We start from the raw sequence: 20,019 nt of genomic DNA, 5'->3' as shown, positions 1-20,019 counted from the left end.
AAGTTATCAGGAGGACAAGTCTCCAGAAACCCCAAAAGCTCCTTTGAAGAAACCTTTATTCAAAACAAAACCATCTCTGACAGGGGCATCTCCTCGTCAGAAATCACAGGTACATAATTGGTTGTGGTTGTTCTTGTTGTATGGATTTATTTTTTGCTAGTTGCTGCTTTCTGAAATTATTTTTTGCTGGTTGTTCTTGAAGCGTCTCGCCAACAAAGAAAATCAAAAATGCAAGTTGATGGATATATCCAGAAAGAATCGCGTTGTTGCTGAAGGACGTTGGTCGTCTAGTGATCCTGATCAACAGGTACATCACGTTAAGTTGGGGCCTAATGCTTGTCGAGTATGGGTGGATGTTGTGATTGTTAAAGATGCTGCAGTTTGGAGGCAAACTCCTGAAATCGAATATATGGAAGATGCACATGGATCTTGTCTTGCCTGGCCAGAAGATAAAATTGTAATGGTGGGTATATACTTTAATTTTACATGTGTGCAAAATATGATGACAATAACAACTACTGACTAATTTTTTTTTTTCAGCAGGAATGGATGAGGACAAGTGATGTTTCCCAGTGGGGAACATGTTTTGTAGTTTAAAGACATGAGTACTTTGTGTTGTTTTGTGTCATACACTGGTCTTTGTCCCTTTGTTTTTATTTTTGGATAATAAGGTTGAATCAGAATTTATATGTTTGAGATATTAATTTAAATGGGACAAGTTATTTAATTTTTCTTTTTAACATGTTTGAAATTTATTTAAAAAAATATATAGAAAGATAATAAGCCAAATTGGTTGTTCAAAAAATAAAATAATAATAATAATAATAATAATAATAATAATAATAATAATAATAATAATAATAATAATAATAATAATAATAATAATAATAAGCCAATTTTAAAAACGTTAGTTATAATTATTAGCTACGGGCAATAATTTGGATATATACAAAATTAACATCAATAGATAAATAAACCAAATAGTTTTGAAAAAATTAAGAAAATAAGATAAACAAATATTAACAATAAATAAATATTGATGAAACAATTATGAATTATTAATATTAATTAACATTAAAAAGAAATATTTATATCATATATATAGTAATATAAGATATAAACCTCAAACCCTATACCCTAAATCTCTTAGTTGAAAGCATTATACACCAATATATGAAACATGAAATTAACAATGTAAAAATATAATTTTATGTATATTTGTACATAATTATGAATTATTAATATTAGTTAGCATTATATATAAATATTTAAATCATATAGTAATATAAGATATAAACCCCAAACCCTATACCCTAAATCTCTTAGTTGAAAGCATTCTACACAAATTAACAATGTAAAAATATAATTTTCAATTTAAAATTTTAAATTTTAAATTAAACTAGCTTTACCATTTGAAACTTTAATTTTTATTTAATTGTTACACCATATTCCAAAATTAATACAAAGAAAAATAACAAAATACTATACTAATAACATACAAATCGTGAAACAATTATCTCGTTGGCTAATTGATTAAGGTGTGGATCACTAAATTATTCATATCTACCGTTGATTAGAATAAATCTAACGGTCATTAATCAGCTCTTTTTTTATTAACTTTTCATCATCTCGATATCTACTTTTCTCCAAGGAAACCTAATAAACTCTCAATCTGGAAGCTTCTTTCACCATCTTCAAACACCAAAAAAAACACAGATTGAATCTAAAAAGGAACTCATATCATCTCTTTCACCATCGCTGAATCTAAAGGTTTTATTTTCTCTTTCTATTGCTTGTTTCTCGAATCTTCTGATTCTTTGTTTCAAAAAGAAATCTGGATTTTCATTTATTGTTTGATGAAGTAGATCTGAGTATTACGACATTATATTAGTTACTGCTTCAATTTGGAATTAGTTTTTTTGGAGATATTCAATAAAATCCAACACTGATAGTCATTATTATTAGATTTAAGAAATATAAAAACAGGTTTTTGTTAATATTTTGACTGTTGAGATTGTTTATGGTGTTTTGCAGATTCTTGTTGACAGATCTATTCATTTTCAGGTTTCAGATCTAGATATCACAGGTTCGTCATTCAATCAAAGGTTGTATTCTTTTATATTGAATTATCTTATTTTCTTTTGATTGTTATGGTTGTTGATTAAAAATAAACATATCTAAACAATATCATATATGGTACTGCAGAAATTGTTACTTAAATGGAAGGTAAATGACTCATATGCAGCCTCTCCGCTAAGAACGTTGTACCAACACTCAGACAACATACACAACAACAAGCAATCAACGATCAACAAACTGATGCGGATGATGAACTGAAGAAGATAACAAAGCTAGAGTTTAGAAGGTCTTGTGCTCACCTAGGCTACTTAATACGCATCGAACTAGAGGAAGAAGACATTGATCCACTATACAAGCAAGTTTGGAGAAACATTGTGGAGGATACACGCAACAACACTGGTAAGAAACGCCCAAAAGTAGAGAAAGGAGAGCCCTCAAACCGCAAGACTCTTTGAATAATAATGGCATGGTAACCACTCTTAGAGCGATTTCATGTTTTTGTTAGTTCATTTGATGTTTACATTTTGTTAAGTTAACTTTATGTAATATGATTGTTTTTATGAGTCATTGTCTTTCATAAATTAAAGCTAATTGCATTTTGTGCAATTCAATGTTTCAAATAACAAATTATTATGCAACTCAATATATATGCAATATAGGTTAAATATAGATCCAAATTGCAATATAAACAGAATTTTCTCAGTGTCATGATAAATATTACATAGTACAAAATAAAAGCCAAGAAATCTTATATTATAGCATGAGAAAAATGCTGAAATACATTATTAAACCGCAATTGATAAATGTTATTGTAAATGATGGTATCGCAAGGTATAGTAGCCATTAAAACTACACAATAGCAAAAGGAAACCGCTATATAACACTTTCCCATAGCAAGTATTTTGTGCTACTATAGTGTTAAATTCGAGAACCATAATATCAGGAAACAACATCCACCAGCACATATAATTTGTTATCATTACAAGTTACATATCACGAAATGTTTGCTATAAAAACAAACATAATAGAACAAACTAAGAGCTAGTTAATCATATATATAAAAATAAGGTTTTGGTCTCTCCTTATTGGTTGATTTTCATTTAATACTTTTTTTTATTTTTATTTTTTTATTTGCTTTCTAATTGCTTTAAACAATATTTAAGACCCAATAAATACAATACATTTAACTCAAACATTAAAATAAAATTATAACTGAAAATAAAATAAATTATGCATTAATCATATTCTACCACTCAATTTTATTCAAATACAATAAATTATTATTGTAACTCCATAATTCTAAATGTAACTTCCTTCATTTCTTATCATATAAATAAGCATTCTCTCAATCTCTCATTCTCTAATATTGGCATTCTTTTACTATCTCATTTTCACATTCTCTCATTCTCTTCTACAATACCTCAAATCATTTTTCTTTTTTTTTTGTTATTTTTGATTTCTTATTTTTGTTGTATGGGTTTAAAAAAAAAATGAAATATCATTGTAAATTGTTAATGCTAAATTTTAATTTTAGAGACTACATGATATATATTTTACATTGTTCTTATTTTAAAAGATTTATCTCCTTTATCTAATTTGGATTATTATCTTATAAGTAATCATTCTCTCTTCCTCTCCCACCAATATCAAATGTTGTTATATCTCATATGTGTTGTAAGAGTTTGATTCTATATTTTAATTTAGAAAGTATTATATATATATAGATATTACATTGTTCTATTTTTTAAAGATTCATCTCCATTATCTAATTTGGATTATCATCTTATAGTAATCATTCTCTCCTCCTCTCCCACCAATATCAAATGTTGTTATATCTCATATGTGTTGTAACTTGTAAGAGTTTGATTCTATATTTTAATTTAGAAAGTATTATATATATTTAACATTGTTTTCAATTTTTATTTTATTTATATAAAAATAAAATATTTCTTTTATATTTCTTGCCTTTCTAATCTATTCATATTTATTTTTTAAATTTGCATAGTTAAATTTAAATTCACATATGTTGGTTTTAACAAAAAAATCAACTTTATTTGAGAATTAGATGTTCCTATTCATTTTTAAACGATCAATGTGTAACATAATATATATAAGCATTTTGTCTTGCGATCACAAGTTCCATTTCTATTGCTTAACTCCATGGTTAAACTATAATATATGTTGTCCTATTTGTAGGAACAACAACATACTTATTTAATATATTTAAAAGAGCAGATGATTAATCGAAATAAACATTTCTCCAAATTTTATAATTCTATCAGTGTGAGTTTACTTATTACTTTGAAAAACCTTTACATTGAAGTTCATAAAATCATATAAGAAAACTAAAATACTATGTCACTTCAAATTTGGAAGGAAACACTTGGTATTCCTTTTTAAAAAGGTCAAGACACATATAAAAATGTATTAATATTTAACTCACTTTAAAGGCATAAAAGGTCATTTAACTCAAAATAATTTCTATCCAATAATTCCGTACATTCCTCCCACAAATAATAAATATATATATATATATATATGTTCAAGATTATATTTAAATATTACAGAATTTTTTAGTTAGCTAAACTTATAGTCACATATATACAATATATATACATAAGAATTCATATTACTTATTAACACCATAATTCGACCCATTATTTGCTTAACTAAAGAAAAACAGAAATGATCTTATTGATATTAGACCAAAACATGGGCATACAAACATAATCACTTACACGGAATATAATTATTTTTAAAAAATAACTTATTATTGTAACATCAACATATGAAGAGTTTACATAAGCATTTAATTAGAAAATCTAAAATACAATAAATGTATTGGGAACAATATCAATCAATGATAAGATTGGATCCTCAAAAGCAAGAAACAACATCCTCATAATTCATAAAAAATAAACACCACAATTATACACATCTAAACGAAATGGTATAAACATATAGTGTATAAATACAATTGACAGTGAAGCCCGTATATGCCTAATTAAAACGAAATAATACAAAAGAAAAAACGAAAAAGACCAAAAAAATAAGAAAGTGCCAACTACACCACAATCCACGCGTTACGTGGAGAAATACCTAATAATATAAAATAACAGATTTTTAGCACTATAATAGGTTAATCTACCATAACGCATAAAAACTGCTAAAACTCTTTAATACCATTATTCGTCTGCTAAAACTCTTTAATACCATTATTCGTGTGGGACCGAAGCTCATTTTTGTTGTAGTGTATATAAAATAACGAGCTTATCTAACAAAGAAAACAATATAAAGGCACGCAACGCAGCTAAAGAAACGCGCAAAATCAAAGGACTAGGGGTCAAACCGAATAAACTGACACATGTCGGTTTAATATTCTCTTCACCTAATAACTTTATTATCCAATCAGAAAATTACACGTCATGACGCATATCGGTTTGCGGCGATAAACCAGGAACGATTGAATAGAACCAAAAACTAAAAAACAAATTGGGACAAAGAAAAAAAAAAAGCAGAAGACAATCTGAGACTGAGAGATACCTTGATTGTTATTCGAAACAACGAAGATCGATTTGATTCGGGCTGCGTGAGGGAGGAAGGAGGAAGAACAACGAATTAATGGGGCGTGTGGATTACCTAGCGATGAAGACCGAGGACCTTGATACGTTGTCTCTGGTCAATTCCGACGTAGAGGAACTCAAGATCGCAGCGAAGAAACTGTTTGCCGATGTTTATGAGCTCGGTGGTGGATTAGCCTTCGCTGTTTCTTTTCTCAAATTCACCGCTTCCTTCTCTGCCATGTAAAGTTTTCATTCTTTTCCTCAATTCGCCATTCATCTCTGATTTTTTTTCCTGGGGGTTCTTCGACAAGTCGATGACTTGGTTAATTTTGTGACTTGTTTACATGTTGAAATCGAAAAAAGCTGATTTTTTTCTTTTTTTCTTTTTTTGGGGTCAATTCGAGATCAGTGGTTACTGATTATGCAAGTGACTCTCTGATTGATGATCATTCAACCTGATTTGTTACTCTGTTATTGAAACATTAATCCAAGAAAAATTCAATCTTACAGTAAGATTCTTACTGTTAGCTCAATTCAAAAATGAATAACTTTGGCTTCACTTCTCTGTTAATTTGTGGACATTTGCAGTAATACCACTGTTTCTAGTATCTCTGAGATTGGTTGAAACTATATGGACATGTGCTGTAATCCTAGTGTTTCTAGTACTATATCTGATTGGTTCAAACTAAGAGACCACAGACTTGAAAAGGGCTTATTTTTGTCTTACTTGTGCTGCAATTTACAGTAATTCTTGGTTATTCCATGTTTCTTTAACGTTTTTTGTTTGTTTTGTTTTTTGTGATTTTTGGATGCAGATACTTGTTGATATTGGATCGTACTAATTGGAAAACCAAGATGCTTACATCACTCTTAATACCATACATCTTCCTTAGCCTTCCTAGTGTCATCTTTAACTTTCTCAGGTAAACAAACAACCAACAATTGCAGGTTGAGCACAAAATAGTCTATAAAATTTGAATTGAAAGTTTTCATTTTGATGTTATGATCAGTGGAGATGTTGGGAAATGGATTGCTTTCGTTGCAGTTGTACTCAGACTTTTCTTCCCTAAGCATTTCCCAGGTGATTAATTCTTCATAAAAGTCTTGTTGTTGTGCCTTCTTAATCGCTGAAACAAATCTCAAGTCTCAAACTTTTTTGTTGTTGTGGTTGTTGAAATTGGCAGATTGGCTTGAGATGCCGGGTTCTTTGATCCTTCTGCTAGTAGCTGCTCCACATTTCCTTGTTCACCATATACGTGGAACTTGGATTGGTACTGTTATCAACCTTTTCATCGGATGTTACCTTCTTCAAGAACATATCCGAGCATCAGGTGGGTTTAGGAATTCGTTCACACAGCCCCGTGGAGTGTCGAACACTTTAGGGATCATCCTTCTTTTGGTCTACCCCGTTTGGGCTCTAATCGTCCGTGTCACATAATCATCTCTCATTTTACTTCCCATTCTGCAAAGCTGTGTTTCTTGCTCTCGTCTGCCTCCAATAAACTTCGTGCGTATTACATCGTCGAGCTCGAGCAGAGCAAGAATCTCTTTGGTGTTCTTTTCTTCTGATTATGTTACATACGGACATACCTAGTCAATGTTTCCAGAATCTCATTCTTCAACTCTTTGTTTGTCTACCTACCCTAGTGTAAGAAAAACAAACGTTCTCAAATATATATTCTGTGTAAAAAAAAAATTGCTTATGGATTCTGTTTCGTATAAACGATACACTCTGTTTTATAAATTAGAAAACTAGGCTTCTTTTTTGTGTAAATTAAATCCACCGCAGAGTCAGACAGGTCACTCATATGCTCAAATTATAATACTCTAATGATACTAACAGTTTTGCAGTTGTAATATTCTAGGGGTCAAATCCACAGAGATTCTAGATCACACAATAAATTATTAATCTTTTAATTATGCCAAATCAAATTATTAAATTAAAAACAATGCAAAAACAGAATTTAAAGGTGTTGTAAATTCAAGGGATCAAAGAGCTAGGCCTAGGGAAATTCTCAGGAATTTATGAAATATTAAATCAGTCAAATAATAGGATTCAAGCAATTAAAAATCAGATCTAGAACTCTAAACACTCTTGTAAAATAAATCAGTTCTCACTGCAAATATTATCTAAATTTAAAACCAGAAAATCCAAATCTCTTTGCAAAATTCAAGGTTAAAAATCAGCTTTAAAAACAAGTTTAGATTGTTCATAAAATTATTAAATCAAATCTCTTTGCAAGAAATAATTTTGTTCATCAAAAAGTTTTATCAGGAAAATCAATTATATTCTCATATCAATTTATTTTCCTAGGTATTAATTCTAGGTGATCAATCAAAAATTAATATGAAGAACAACCTAAGATGAAGATCATAAAAGATAATGAATCCTAAAATATCAGATCTAATGCACCATAAAAACTCTATGAAAAACCCTTAACCTAACAAACAAACTACTGAGACATATTCAATGTAGAACAAAACATCTTTTCTGAATAATAAGCAATTGATATTAAGAAGTAAGAAAGGAGTTCAAGAATCTTCTCTCTACAGATGAAATCAGATGTCTCTCCCAAAGCTCTCAATATCTCTTTTGGTTGTAGAATAAAACTTAGGTCTAAACAATGACCATAAAAATCCTATTAAAACTCTAAAACACGCCTTGAGCCTTAATTGCAAATAAGAGAAACTTGGGCAAATTTTGTAAATCGTCTAAAGCTTGTGGAAACAACTTCCGTTTGGTTTGTGGCAACTGCATCGGTCGATGCATAGTCTTGATCTCGTCTTCGAGCTTCGTTGATCAGCCTTCATGCTTTGATTATGCTCCAAATCATCCTCTTTTAGCTCCCTTGTGTTCCATCCGTACCAATGAATACCTAAACCTATAAAGACTCAAAAACAACCTAGAAAACAAATCAATAGACTCAAAAACACACTTATACCATGGTTAAAAACCACAAAAACCATGATATATTAGTCATATTCTTTAACCAAACTATTTCAGGTATTCACGTGCGCAATGAGTAGCGTTTTAAATCCTTATAAGTAAGAGAACTACACGCTGTTTGAAATTAAATTAATTAAACTTCATGTCGTTTATAAGTAAGGGGGAACGTCCTAAAACCCTAACCCTAGTTCGGTTCCTTATAAATAGAGTCCTCTCTCCGCCGTTTATAAATCATAAAGTCATCTCCGAACTCTGAGTTCATCACAAATTAAAATCGCAGTCTCTCATATTTTTTTTTTTTTTTACGATGTCTGTTTTCTTGTTGAGTTTTGTTTTCGATTTCATAGCATTAGTCTAGGATTTTGGTTTTAATAACGATCTTAGATATACGAGTTTTAGTAAAAAAAAAAAAAAGAAGAAGGGGTTTCTCAGTGATGAAGAAACATAGATGACGAGTCCGATGAAATCCATTCATTAAATCATGGGGACAAACGAGGCATTTGTCTGAGAGGAATCCCTTCTTTTTTTTCCTGGTTAATGTATTCAAAGTTGTTTTTGATTTATTGTTTTGGAAAATTGAAAGAAGAAAAATAAAGGCATGATGAGGATTGTTTTATTGTCATCTGATTTTCATGATGAATATATACCTCCTACTCATTCTGAATGCCCTCATTTCTTAATTTATTACAATTTATTTTCTTATAACCAATCGCATATGATTCAGATTTTATTGTATATTCTTATTTATTTGATCGTATTGAATTACAATATTTATCAAATAATTTGTGTTTTGGTGAATGTATATTTGCTAGGTATCACCTTGTGTAGAATTGATTTTCATTGATAATACAAATCCAACTTTATGTACTCTGTTTTTTTGGCTTTTTGACATGGTATGTATATGATTTTTTGGCTATTTGTTATTGCCGTAGATGTGTGATTTCAATCCCAAGCTGCGGAACGAGAAAAGGCTGTAGGATGGTTCATTAAAGTGGATGGGCGGAACTTCTGATAGATAGATGTCACTTGTAAATTTGATTCTTGTATGTTTTTGAGGATAATCAAATAAAGCTTTTAATTGATTTTGTAGTATGTGTTGTTACATTCCAATCATGTTTCTTATCTTAACCAATGATTTTCATATTGTATTACTTGGTTTGATCTAGCCAATAAACAGTCCTCATCTTTTCAATGTATCCATTGTTTTTAGACAAAATTAGAGAATTGTTTTTATTTTGTGTTAAACTTATGTTTTGACTCGGAATAAAAAAGAACTAATGTGCTATTGCTACCTGTTGTGCGTTTCAATATCAAATGTTACGGACCGGTTAAAGCATATGGCGAGGATTATAACCGAATAGTTGGTTATTCCTCCTGTGGTTTGTTCCAGACCGGTTTTGAATCGTTGCAATAACCAAATCGCAGCAAGAAGATCTTGTATATTCCAGAGACATAATAATTATTCCGATTGTTTTTTGCTATGTCCACGTCATTAAATTCATATTGGTACAGTATCTGAAATTTCCACATCAGCTATAGACACGTGGCTACCAATCAGCCATACCTCAAAACAAATCCAAAGGAAAATTTAAAAAACTTATCCGACCTTATCTTAGCGAAACGAAATCTCTCCTCTGATTATTACTTTACTACTACTCAACTTCGCATTATCAACTCAACCAAAACACAGACATCTGAGTCTTGTCTTGTCGCCATGGCAACTTCTCTCCAAGCCGCCGCAACTTTTCTTCAACCGGCTAAGATCGCCGCTTCTTCTTCTTCTTCTTCTCCTTCTCGCAACGTTCATCTCCGATCAAACCAAACCGTGGCCAAGTCCTTTGGTCTGGAGTCTTCATCTGCCAGGCGCACTTGTTCTCTCCAGTCTGACCTGAAAGACTTCGCTGGAAAATGCTCAGAAGCCGCCAAGATCGCTGGTTTCACTCTCGCCACTTCTGCTCTTGTCGTCTCGGTATATATAACTCTATATACTCATTATTCTCACAAACTTAACAAAATCTATATTATCGAAGAAACAAACTTGAAAAGTTGTGTACTTGTGTTAGGTAGGGCTTATAGCTTAAGCTACTTTGTCTTAGTGCGTATCAAAATCAATTTGAGCATTTAGGTGGTTTCGTTATGCCACAGCAATTTATGTAGATTAAATTGCATGTTTAGTTGGAAGATTTAGTATTTTTAAGATTATTTTATGGGACATGAAGGGGGCAAGTGCGGAGGGAGCACCAAAGAGGCTAACGTACGACGAGATACAGAGCAAGACTTACATGGAGGTTAAGGGAACCGGTACGGCGAACCAGTGTCCTACTATCGACGGTGGCTCTGAGACTTTCTCGTTCAAACCTGGTAAGTACACAGGCAAGAAGTTCTGTTTTGAGCCCACTTCCTTTACCGTCAAGGCAGAGAGCGTCAGCAAGAACGCGCCGCCGGATTTCCAAAACACCAAGCTCATGACCCGTCTCACTTACACGCTCGATGAGATCGAAGGACCCTTCGAGGTTAGTCTTCAATTACTTGATCCAATCTCAGTTTATCGTTCTTGCTTCTACCGCAAGAGAAACTAAAGTCAATTTGAATTGTTGTCATTTGACTATAGGTTGGTTCAGACGGAAGCGTGAAGTTCAAGGAAGCAGATGGGATCGATTACGCAGCTGTCACAGTTCAGCTTCCAGGAGGAGAAAGGGTTCCCTTCCTCTTTACGGTTAAGCAGCTCGAGGCTTCAGGCAAACCCGAAAACTTCAGTGGAAAGTTCTTAGTTCCATCATACCGTGGCTCGTCCTTCTTGGACCCAAAGGGTCGTGGTGGATCCACTGGGTATGATAATGCAGTGGCTTTGCCTGCGGGAGGAAGAGGAGACGAGGAAGAGCTGTCGAAGGAAAATGTCAAGAACACAGCAGCGTCTGTTGGAGATATCACATTGAAGATCACAAAGAGCAAACCGGAGACAGGTGAAGTGATCGGAGTGTTTGAGAGTCTTCAGCCGTCGGATACTGACTTGGGTGCTAAGGTACCTAAAGATGTGAAGATCCAGGGGGTTTGGTACGGTCAGATTGAGTGATTTTTATAATTTGTGATCTTGTATTGAAACCTTTTATTTTTCAGTATAAATTACTAATGGTCGATAAATAAAATATATATCGATCAGTGAATAATTCGAGAAATCAAGTTTTAGTTAAATCAATTTCTTTGAAGTTACGTGCAACTTAAATGAACCGTAACAAATGGAACATAGATTGGAACGAGCGGCCGAATAGAGTAATAACGTATTACAAGTTATGGTGTATCATGAAAATTGGAATTTGTAGTGTAGGACTTGAAAATGTGTCGAATTATTTTCGTTATTGACGTTATTTCTTATTATAAATAGAAAGTGGATTAAGTTTTATTTGTATTAATATTATGAGGTCGGAGTGTGTTTGTTATCAAATTAGTTCATATATAATATGATAATCAGATAAACGAGCGGTGCGTTTTGGTGAGTAAAGGCGCCTTCTAAAACATTGTTCACCATCTTATTTCTATTATAGCCAAAATCAACTTGCCGAATTTTGGAATGCTTATATAAGGCATATCGGTGGATTATCCACTACGTGAAAAGCAAGGTACACAAAGAAGGATATTTTGTGTTTGTAGTAAAAAATAATATTAGATTTATTAATTAATTTGATGAATTTTAGATTTGAAAATAGTTCAGTTAACTTTAAGATATTTCAATTATTTTGAAGTTTTTAATATTGAGAAAAAAAATCATAGGTGATTTTGTGAGATTTATGGTTAAGTTCAAAAAGATTTTGGAGTATTATGTTGTGATACAATAGTTTTTTTTTTTTTTTGGATACAATAGTTTTGGTACCGACTTGGGTGGTAAGATAACTAAAGGATGTGAGATCCAAAAGGGTTTGGCATGGTCAAATTGAGTAATTTTTATAATTTTGTAACTCTTGTAAAATTGTGGAAACTCATCTTCATTTTAATGAAAATCAATTCTCGATTAATCTATATCAGCAAATAAATCTGAGAAATAAAGTTTTAGTTTAATCACTTCCTTAATTACTACATACATGCGAGTTTAATGAACCGTAACAAATAGAACATGGGTTGGAAAGCTGGAACGAGACAACGAAGTTTGAGTTACGTATTAGTTAACAAGTTACAACTACAAGTTGTGTGAAAACTACAGGTTACAACTTAAGTTGTTTTTATTCTTTATTTATATATGATACGATTAGAGTTTAGCTGTTTAGGTGAAATTGAGTTGGGTGTGAGTGATGGTATGTTTTTAGTATAATGTATTTGTTTTTGCCTTATTCTGCTTATAATAATTACATAAGTTGACTAAAATTTTTATTATTATGTTGGTCGGACTACGTTTGTTAATGATACCAGCACATAGAGTGTCAATTTAGGTACACAAGAATTCAAATTGTATAATAAGAAAGTATTTTAAAATGAAAATGTTTTAAATTTAGTAGTTTGAACTTTGAATACACTCACAATAAAAAAAAAAAAAAGAAGTCATCATGACACGAAGTACCAATTATATAAATAAATCAGAATCAACAACTAAAAACAGCCAGTTTTGTTTCCATCTGTTTCTTGATAATAATTGCGTTTTTTGTATTATTAAGAGTAATCACAGAAAAATCTTATGCAAAAATATTTCTTTCTAAATACATAATTCCATCTTTTTATAATTCGGTAAACATGACCCAATTAATTAAAGTTGCAAAAAGGCTTTTTGACTGGCAAATATATTCTCATTAATATTGAACTATTTTTAAAAGCTTTGGTAAAGTAAAATATTTAATACAAAGAAGACTTACAAAAATGTGAGTGTATTACTATTATTATATTTAGTTTATGAAAGTAATTTATTTTGTGAAAACAGAGCAAAGAAAAAGAGAAGAATAAAGAGGAAACGGACACACAAGGTCCATTTGGCGTTTACAGGTATGACCTTTTTGCCTTTCTCTCTTTTTTTTTTTTGTTTTTTCTTCTGGAGAAAATGAGTTGAGGAGTTTGCTTGTGGATGATGATGAAGAGCCGAAGTAGGTTTGAAATCGGATGGAGAATGTGCCGGGATCATTCGGCTCTAGCGCCAGCTTGGCTCTCCGTTTCGGCCAAACCATTTTCTCAGCTGCTTCGTTGATCTTCATGTGCGTCGATTACGATTTCTACACCTTCTGGTAAAAACTTCCCCTCGAATTCTTGTTAAATTTTGGATTTTGGGTTCTGGGTTCTGTAATTTTCTTCGTTAACTATCGAATTGATTAATTGATCATCAAAATAAAAAAAAAAGGAGTAAACTTTTGATATGGGCTTGTTTAATCAATACCTTAATTTGCTAGAATTTTGAAGTTTGAATCAAATATATTGAGTTTGGGGTTTTGATTGAATCAAAAGTTTTGTTTCTTAGGGTTTGGTTTGGTGTTATGGTTTCTGATTGTTTAGTTAGTTGTTGATTTGGTGAATTAAACCAATTCACAAGGACTGATTTTAATATGTGTCCTCATCTGTTTGTGTTATAGCTATTTGGCGACTGTGATGGCAGTTGTAACTCCATGGAGCATCTTACTTGCATTAACCGATACATACTCTGTCTTAGTGAAACTTCTTCCTCAAGAATTTAGACTAATTTCCATCGTCGTCGCCGGTGATTTCGTAAGCTGAGTTTGCCTCTCATATTCCTAAACCCGGAAAGACAGATATGTGATTTCTTCTTAATGGTGTGATCCTCTTCATTGTTGTAACAGGTACTCTCGTTTCTCTCTTTGGGTATGGCTTGTTCTATAGCTAGTGCAGCAGAACTGCTTTCCTCTGCGGGTGGACAAGCCTGTCATGGTAGCCTCTGTAACCAATACCAAGTCTCGGCCGCATTGGCTTTCTTGTGTTGGTTTCTGTTACTTGCTTCAGCTCTTTTCAATTTTTGGAGTTTGCCTTCTTTATACTATTAACATTAACTACAGATAGGAATCATAATCATAGGACATGGATCATGTACAGTTTACATACAACTCTCTAGTCATGTCTGTTAATATGAAATAAATTTTACCAGTTTATATAACTTTACAACAAAATGGTGTTTGATCTATTATTATTTACATTGCAATTGCATTGTATAATTTCTATGTGATATAATAGTTATAATGGAACGACGACGTTTCAAGTAGCAGTTTATTTTGAAAACCTTAATGGCCCGAGACTTTCTCCAACCTTAATATAAGCCCAATAATCTCACCAATTTCAGATTAAAGAGAAGCTCTCACGTTTTCCTGTTCTGTTTTGGAAAAGATCCTAATCAGTATTTTGGAAACTCTATATTGCTCTATAAAAGTAAAAAAAATTGAGGAAGAACATCATTATTACAAAAAAAGTTACACAAGTAAAAAATTGAATTGCTTCCATAAACACATATCGGTCCTATAATGGTAGAAAGTATGGAAGAAACTGTTGAAGTTCTAAGCTGCATCAGAAAGCATCGATGGCTTATTGAGATGATGCAGGCGAAGGTTTTCTATGAATCATGCAATCAACACCCCAAACAAAAACGATGTTACTTCTGTTGCGATTGTATGATCACACCTTTTTGCTATACTTGCTACAAAGAGAACGACCACAAAAGCCACACTTTGATTCAAGTAACAATTTCTTCTATAATAATTTCAATTTTTTTGCTTTATTATTATATATGTTCCCACATTGGTCAAAAAAACAAAATCTAACAATGATTTATTGTGTGTTTGATGACATTGTATGCAGACGTATAGAAGTTCGTACCAGACAGGAGTTAAAAAAGAGACGATGTCAAGATACATGGATTTATGTAATATACATACATATAAAATCAACGGGTTTCCGATCGTTTATATAAACCAGAGACGTGGTGATGATAATCATCGTTTTAGAAACAATGTTTCGCGTAGATGCCAAGTTTGTGAATGGGAACTTGACGCTGCTTCTTCTGCTTTGTTCTGTTCAATGGAATGCAAGGTATATATATTATTTGTCTTGTTTTGGTTCTTATATTTTTTAAAGTCCGTAATACTTTTTGTTTTTATGTTTAACATTGTGTATCGTAAAATTTGACAGTTAAGGAGCATTCTTGGGTCACAACTTGATGATCTGATGGAGAATTTAGAGATTACTGATGATTCGGAAGAGACTGTTGAACCGGTGAAGAAGAAACGACATAGGAGAAAAGGGAGTCCACATAGAGCTCCATTCTTCTAGCTAGGGTTTCAATTCAAATTCCAAAACGATTTATATATATATCGATGATTTTATTGGTATTTTATGAGTTTTTTATCTGAGATTTTAGACATGTGTATAACATGTTTGCTTTTTCTTTTCTCTTTTTAAGGTTTAATAGATGAATTTATTATGAAAACATGAATTCAATATTAGAACAAATTATGCATGTTTAAATCATATAATCTTAATAAGAGTTATTTTATTTATTTCTTGGTTGGACTGTTTTAGTTTTTTTTTTTTTTTTTTTTTTTTTTNTGTAGTTTTGTGTTTCATGACTAAACAAGTTTCGTAACCCTCTAATTTAGAATAGTTTAACGACAAGTATAAATAGTTTAATGTGTTTCACGTGGAAATAATGATAATTCATTGTGTTGCTTACTTATCAGAATCTCCTTGTATTAATTGTTCATGCGAATGTGTAATTAAATACTATAAGTTTGTCTGTGTTTAAAAATTGAAACATGTAGAATTCAATAGACTTGATGAACCAAAATAAAATAAATTATATTGGCGTGTGGGACAGCACACCATAAATTTGTTAACAACACTCAATTTATCAACCTCTCATATCAATGATATGTAGTGATTGAAATAAATTTGTTATATTAATTATCCAATTTATTTCAAATTACTGCATCTTACCATTCACTATCAACCTATCAAGATATCGTACCATCGAAGTTAGTAGTTTTTGTACGCGTGTGTATGATTGACTGTGAAGTCTGTGATGATCCCCTTAGTCCTTACTCCTTAGTCCTTAGTATGTTTCTGAAGACTTTACATGTTATTAATTACATACTATTATTATTATTATCCAATATCACATGTCTATTTTACCTCAAAAAGACCACAAGTATGAAATTCAAAATCAATAACTTTTATAAGATATAGACAAAAAAACTTGAAGGGTTTATATTTATATCATTGCATAAATGTCGAATGTGTTCATTGCATGGTTTCGAGTTGAAATTTTATGAAAGACTAACTTGTTGTGTATAAATACAGGATGTTACTAAAATATCTGTTTTGATAGTAAAAATTGACGAAAGCAATTTTTTAAAAAGAAAAAAATGTGGAGGCTATCATCGGCTAACATGTTTTTGTAGGATTTGTTGATCTTCCTTTTACTTTTGGAGGATCCTCTCTCGATCCATCTGCTCTCTAAGATTCTTCTTTGCTAACTTGGAGGCTCCTTATCCACGACTTTATCGAAAGCATTGGTTTACTAATCTTCATCGACCAAACCACCGCATTTTTTATTATTTAGAAAATAGTCTCATTATTGCAGGCACATTCTGTCACACTAAACAATAGTATAAACACCGTATTATTGCAATGTACTAATGAATTGAGACTAGTTCTTTCTGATTATTTATAAAAGATCAGAAGAGAACGAAATCGGACAAAATCACTTTTATTGTCTTCAATTATCATGCGTACATACTAGAAAATAAAGTTCGGGTGAAACTTGGGTGATCCTAATCCTAGACAACATATATGAAAAAACATAACATACTATCTATTTAAATAGTTAAATAGTTAACTAAAATAGATTTCTTTTTGGGGGAAAAGTATAAAGTGGTAAGGAATAATAGAGGTTCGTAACTTCATATAATTGAAGCTTACGATTTAATTTATTGTGTTTGGTTACACAAGGATCCGACTTTATAGATATTACAAAAACAGTTATCTTTTAAAAAAGCTCAACAGAAAGCGATATTCTTCAACAAATCGATCTTACTTAAAATATTTAATACGTAACAAAAAATTCGATACAGCGTTCTGGACCATATAGACAACACAATAATTCCGAGTTGAATTCACATTATTGATGCACGTTCATATATATCGAAAAATTAATTATACTAATAAAAATGGATGCACGTACAGTACATAGAGTTAATATGAGGACCCGAATCTCTAGTTAGGTGAGCCACGCAACCGAATGTATCTAAATGGGACCTGAACCGACCCGTTTGGTCCCTACCCATGCTTCATCCTTATTGCCTTCACGTGATGCTCCATAACCCGAGCTTCATGCACCCCATCCGCCGGAGATCAAACCTCCGGCCACCTAAGCTTGTCTCCTTTCTGATTCTGTCTCACACTCTCTTATGTTTGCCACGTGGACAATTTGCTCCTTTCTTCTCTCCTTCTTCGCCACGACTTTATCTCCACGATCCCCAAGATACCCTTTAAATTTTCTCTATATTAAGCCTAGTGATAAGGGTAGTTTTGTAGTTTAATGCTAGACAATAATATTACGTGAGCTGTGCTGTCTGATTGTGAACACTACACGACAAAAATCTAACGTTACTTGAAGTTTCCGAATCACGAGGCTCACTTGTTCTTATTCTTCTTCTTGTATATATATAAAGCCCCACGAGTAGTTTGTATCTCTTTCAAAACACAAACGAAATCTTCTCTTTCTGATCCTTCTATCTATCTATCTATCTATCTATCTACAAAACTTTCTAAAGTCACGAGTCAACTCAGCAAGTTATTACATTCAGAGGCAAACACAAAGGTTACGTACAAGGAAATTATACTAAAAACATGGGAGCTTGCGGTTCACGTGAATCTGGGAGAACGGAGACGGCGAAGCTGATATTACCAGACGGAACGTTACAAGAGTTCTCAACGCCGGTGAAAGTGTGGCAGATTCTTCAAAAGAATCCTACGAGCTTCGTTTGTAACTCAGACGATATGGACTTCGACGACGCCGTTTTAGCGGTTGCTGGTAGCGAGGATCTTCGACCAGGAGAGTTATACTTTGTCTTACCCTTGACATGGCTTAATCATCCATTAAGAGCTGAAGAAATGGCGGCTTTAGCGGTTAAAGCTAGCTCCGCGCTTGCTAAAAACGGTGGAGGCGGTTTGAGTTATAACGGTGAAGATGTTGTTGGTGAGTGTAGAGTTAAGAGAGTAAAGAGAAATAGCTGCGGTGGAAGAGGATGTGGTGGTGGTGGTAAAGGGAGGAGTAAGTTTACGGTGGAGTTGAGTTCCATAGCTGAGTAGGGAGGGGGTAAATTTGGTTAGTAAAATGTGTAAAAATTTGTAATTAGAAACTTTGACCTTTTCTTCTTTTTTACCTTAAAGAGATATAAAGTTGATTTCGCTATTTAATCCACAACTACATAGAAATAGCCAAATTTGAGAGACTGACTTCACGTGGATGAAGTGTTCAAAAGCTACTAAATAAATTACAGTTGCATAGGCAAATAGCATTCTGCCATTCTCTATGGCTTTTCTTGGTCAACACCGCGTTATGAACTATTTTGCTTTGTTTACGTTTTAGCCCTCAATTCTCAAATCTTTAATCACACTTTAGATGAAAACTTTGGCGTTCTTAAAAACCAAAATCAGATATACCATTAAAAACCATTATTCCTATTGGTGCAGACAAAAAAAAAAATTCAAGATTTAATGTCATTGTTTCATCATTCAGCATACTCGATACAAAATTATTATTTATAAATATATTCGATTTTTTTTGTAGTTCTTAATGTAATAATTGGTACATCCAGACTTTTAAATTTCAACTGCACCCAAAACATTTTGAATGCAACTCATTTCTTATCTAATTGCTACATGTGAACCGACCTCTTTAATATATACAAAATATTGAGGGAAAAAAAACCCACCAACTTCTATCTGTAGTCTTAATGGGCTGACCTAGCCACTGAACTGGGTTAAAAATGTAAAATGTATATACAAAGAGTAATGTTTGTTAAACAAATTAACCAAAGACTTTAATTGCAAACTAAGTGATACACATGTTATAATTAATTTATGTTATTCCAAAAGCATAAAATGTTTTGGTTTACGTGTTTTTTTATAATTTCAAAATTCTAAATAGTGTTGAGTAGTATATTTGGTTTAATAAATGTTAAAACATATTTAAATAAGTATGTTGTTTAGACATCGTTAATCCTTTGCACGATATCATATATATAATGATTGTTTTGCAGTTTTTAAGCGATAGCGTTATGTTTTAAGGTGTTAAATCCAAATATCAGATTTTATTTAGTTTTAATTTGGACTATTGCATGTATATAACTTACACATAATTATTTTAGAATGACAAAGACATCTCGTCCCATCCCGTCTTGTTCTGTCCTGTTTCAACTCGTCCCTACCCATAAAAAAATTTATGTCCCATAA

General features: G+C 32.0%; 5 protein-coding genes and 1 long non-coding RNA gene across 7 annotated transcripts; all 6 read left to right on the top strand.

Moving 5' to 3' along the window:
• LOC109132600 lies at positions 1,672-2,660 on the top strand. Its single transcript, XR_002037616.1, has 3 exons — positions 1,672-1,770; positions 2,035-2,105; positions 2,206-2,660. It is a non-coding gene; the product is annotated as an uncharacterized LOC109132600 (long non-coding RNA).
• On the top strand, positions 5,558-7,349 carry LOC104780909 (cold-regulated 413 plasma membrane protein 2-like). Its single transcript, XM_010505452.2, has 4 exons — positions 5,558-5,882; positions 6,458-6,565; positions 6,653-6,723; positions 6,827-7,349. The coding sequence occupies exons 1-4, from the start codon at positions 5,701-5,703 to the stop codon at positions 7,078-7,080; spliced, it is 615 nt and encodes a 204-aa protein (XP_010503754.1). The 5' UTR covers positions 5,558-5,700; the 3' UTR covers positions 7,081-7,349.
• On the top strand, positions 10,225-11,781 carry LOC104780908 (oxygen-evolving enhancer protein 1-2, chloroplastic-like). The gene is made up of 3 exons (XM_010505451.2): positions 10,225-10,558; positions 10,809-11,102; positions 11,201-11,781. Exons 1-3 carry the CDS (start codon positions 10,304-10,306, stop codon positions 11,660-11,662), a joined length of 1,011 nt encoding a protein of 336 aa, XP_010503753.1. The 5' UTR covers positions 10,225-10,303; the 3' UTR covers positions 11,663-11,781.
• Positions 13,483-14,690, top strand: LOC104780907 (CASP-like protein ARALYDRAFT_485429). 2 transcript variants are annotated; one of them, XM_010505450.2, is made up of 4 exons: positions 13,483-13,554; positions 13,646-13,790; positions 14,133-14,265; positions 14,358-14,690. In XM_010505450.2, the coding sequence occupies exons 2-4, from the start codon at positions 13,669-13,671 to the stop codon at positions 14,556-14,558; spliced, it is 456 nt and encodes a 151-aa protein (XP_010503752.1). In that variant the 5' UTR covers positions 13,483-13,554; positions 13,646-13,668; the 3' UTR covers positions 14,559-14,690. The 2 variants fall into 2 exon arrangements, with proteins under 2 accessions (XP_010503752.1, XP_010503751.1); XM_010505449.2 differs by lacking the exon at positions 13,483-13,554 and having other exon boundaries at positions 13,564-13,790; positions 14,358-14,689.
• Positions 15,406-15,834, top strand: LOC104780906 (uncharacterized protein At3g50808-like). The gene is made up of 2 exons (XM_010505448.1): positions 15,406-15,594; positions 15,694-15,834. The coding sequence occupies exons 1-2, from the start codon at positions 15,406-15,408 to the stop codon at positions 15,832-15,834; spliced, it is 330 nt and encodes a 109-aa protein (XP_010503750.1).
• On the top strand, positions 18,247-19,014 carry LOC104780905. Its single transcript, XM_010505447.2, has one exon. The coding sequence runs from the start codon at positions 18,412-18,414 to the stop codon at positions 18,871-18,873; it is 462 nt and encodes a 153-aa protein (XP_010503749.1). The 5' UTR covers positions 18,247-18,411; the 3' UTR covers positions 18,874-19,014.

The sequence above is a fragment of the Camelina sativa genome, chromosome 4 (assembly GCF_000633955.1).
Source record: "Camelina sativa cultivar DH55 chromosome 4, Cs, whole genome shotgun sequence".
In the NCBI taxonomy this organism is placed as follows: Eukaryota; Viridiplantae; Streptophyta; class Magnoliopsida; order Brassicales; family Brassicaceae; genus Camelina; species Camelina sativa.
Note: the sequence above shows the minus strand (reverse complement) of the source record. Positions and strands in the feature narration are given on the sequence as shown.